Raw genomic sequence first — 1,981 nt, forward strand, 5'->3', positions numbered from 1 at the left:
GACCGGCTAGGACCCCTCCTCAGGGCCTGGGTGACCGGCTAGGACCCCTCCTCAGGGCCTGGGTGGGCCTGGGTGAGCCTGGCCAGCCCGGCTGGGCCCTGCGGGGCGGCATGGGCAGGGACGGCTGACAGCGACGCGGCTCTTTCAGAGGCGTCCACCCTGCCGCTCGTGGGCGGGATGCAGCGGGCGGGTGGCCTGGGTGGGGCTGGTTTCTGGGCTGAGTCTGAAAGGCGCAGGGACACCCCACCTGGAGGGGGCAGTCAGCCGCAAAGGGGCAAGGCAGGCGGAATGGCTCCCTGGGAAGGTCCCTGCAGGGCTGAGAACCCAGACCGAGGTGATGGAGCCGGAACCCCCGAGATGCTCTAGAGAGGTGACACGTGCGCCCCAGAATCAGGCCAAGGGGCGAATTAGCATCTCCTTTCCTGCTCCCAGACGCCCTGGCAGATGCACCAGAGGGGTACTCACCCAGCAACCCCAGCAGGTAGAGGGTGGCCAGTGGCGTCCGCCGAGACCCCATGGGCGCGGCCTCCTCCTGCCTCAGTCCCGGCAGTGCGGCACCCGTGGGTGACGGTGGATGGCCCCAGGCTCCCTCTCCGGGAGGGGGGCGGAGCTGGAGGGCGTGGGCCGCCCGGGAGCTGGGGAGACAGCAGTGGGGGCCGCGTCACCGTGTTTGAAGTTAACTGTCAACTTCCTTCTGGTAAAACCACCTGCCGGAGTTCGAATGGCGCCTCTGGCCTCTGCCAGCTTCCTGCGTGATGTGCCTGGGCTGGAGCAAGGCCCCACGCCACCTGGGACAGGACGCCTGTGGGGAGCCCCCGGGGGCGGGGCGGGGCTGAGGGCGTCTGTGGGGTCTCAGGGCAGGGGCCAGGGAGAGGACTGAGCTGTGGCGGGGTGGGCGGAGGTGGCTGAGGGGCGCCACTCCGGCTCTGGAGGGGCCCCACCTCCCCTTCGGATTGGGAAGGAGGTGGAGCTTGCGGCGAACCCCCAGGTGGTGGTTTATCAGCAAGCAGGGAGAGGGTTCCAGCAGGAGGGACAGCTGTGTGTGTGTGTGTGTGTGTGTGTGTGTGTGATCACCGTGACACGTGTGTGGGGCTGGGGCTGTCCCACAGGGGCTGGAATCAACCTGGCTGTTGAGGACGGGGCTGGGCTCTGGGTTCTGGGAGCTGGAGGGGGAGACTGGGCTGAGGGTTGGGCTCCAGCACCCAGCCCTGGGTGGTCAGTCCCTCCCTCCAGGCCTCTGCTTTCCTGGTGGGGTCAGCTGAGACCCAGAGGCAGGCTGCAGGCCCTGCAGCGGAGAGAAGCAATAAGGCTGCTCCATAGCTGAGTTTGAATGCCTGTGGCTGCAGCTGCCCTCCCCTCCCCTCCCTCCCCTCCCTCCCTCTTCCCCTCCCTTTCTCCCCCTCCTTCCTCTTCCCCTCCCCCTCCCCTCCCTCTCCCCTCCCTCCCTCTCAGCTGAGGGTGGGCTTCCCCTGCATGGCCAGTGGGCAGCGACACAGCCTGGCAACTGCATCCACTTCCCTCTCCCTCATGTCCACACTTCCAGTCTGCTAAAACCAAAAAGGAAAGTCCAGGCCTGGGAGCAAGGAGAGGCTTCCACCTTGGCTGAGGGGCCTCACCCACTGCCTCAGGCAGAATGGGGTCTGGGGCAAGGAGCCCCATTGTGCCCAGCAGAGGCTGCCACACACACTCCCCACTCACCCCCCCCCCATCCTCCCTGTCCGGTAGGTCAGGAAAGCCCAGGCCTCACCGGCTGCTCCTTCTTCAGGTCTTTAGCAGGTTATGCTGGTGGGGGGGGGGAACGGGAACCTGGTCTCTATCCTGCTAAAACCCCAGTTTTCCCTCAGAGACTGGACCTGCGTGGGTCAGTGGCTGGGCGCACTCAGTGGCCTTTTGCTCCGGTCACCACACTGCACAAAACTGCACTGACAGGGAGGAGGGACTTTTGTTTATTTATTTATTACTATAATAGTTTTGTGCCTTT

General features: G+C 65.4%; 1 protein-coding gene across 1 annotated transcript in view; it reads right to left on the reverse strand.

The window, feature by feature from the left end:
* The window catches only part of CD5 (CD5 molecule), an 18,734-nt gene extending 18,217 nt beyond the window's left edge, over positions 1–517 (reverse strand). The window contains exon 1 of the mRNA XM_004683392.1: positions 466–517. Within this exon, the coding sequence (XP_004683449.1) occupies positions 466–517 (52 nt within the window). The remainder of the gene's footprint in view (positions 1–465) is intronic.
* Between the last annotated feature and the right edge of the window lie 1,464 nt (positions 518–1,981).

Source organism: Condylura cristata, unplaced genomic scaffold, assembly GCF_000260355.1.
Source record: "Condylura cristata isolate star-nosed mole 26May11 unplaced genomic scaffold, ConCri1.0 scaffold00015, whole genome shotgun sequence".
NCBI classification, from domain to species: Eukaryota; Metazoa; Chordata; class Mammalia; order Eulipotyphla; family Talpidae; genus Condylura; species Condylura cristata.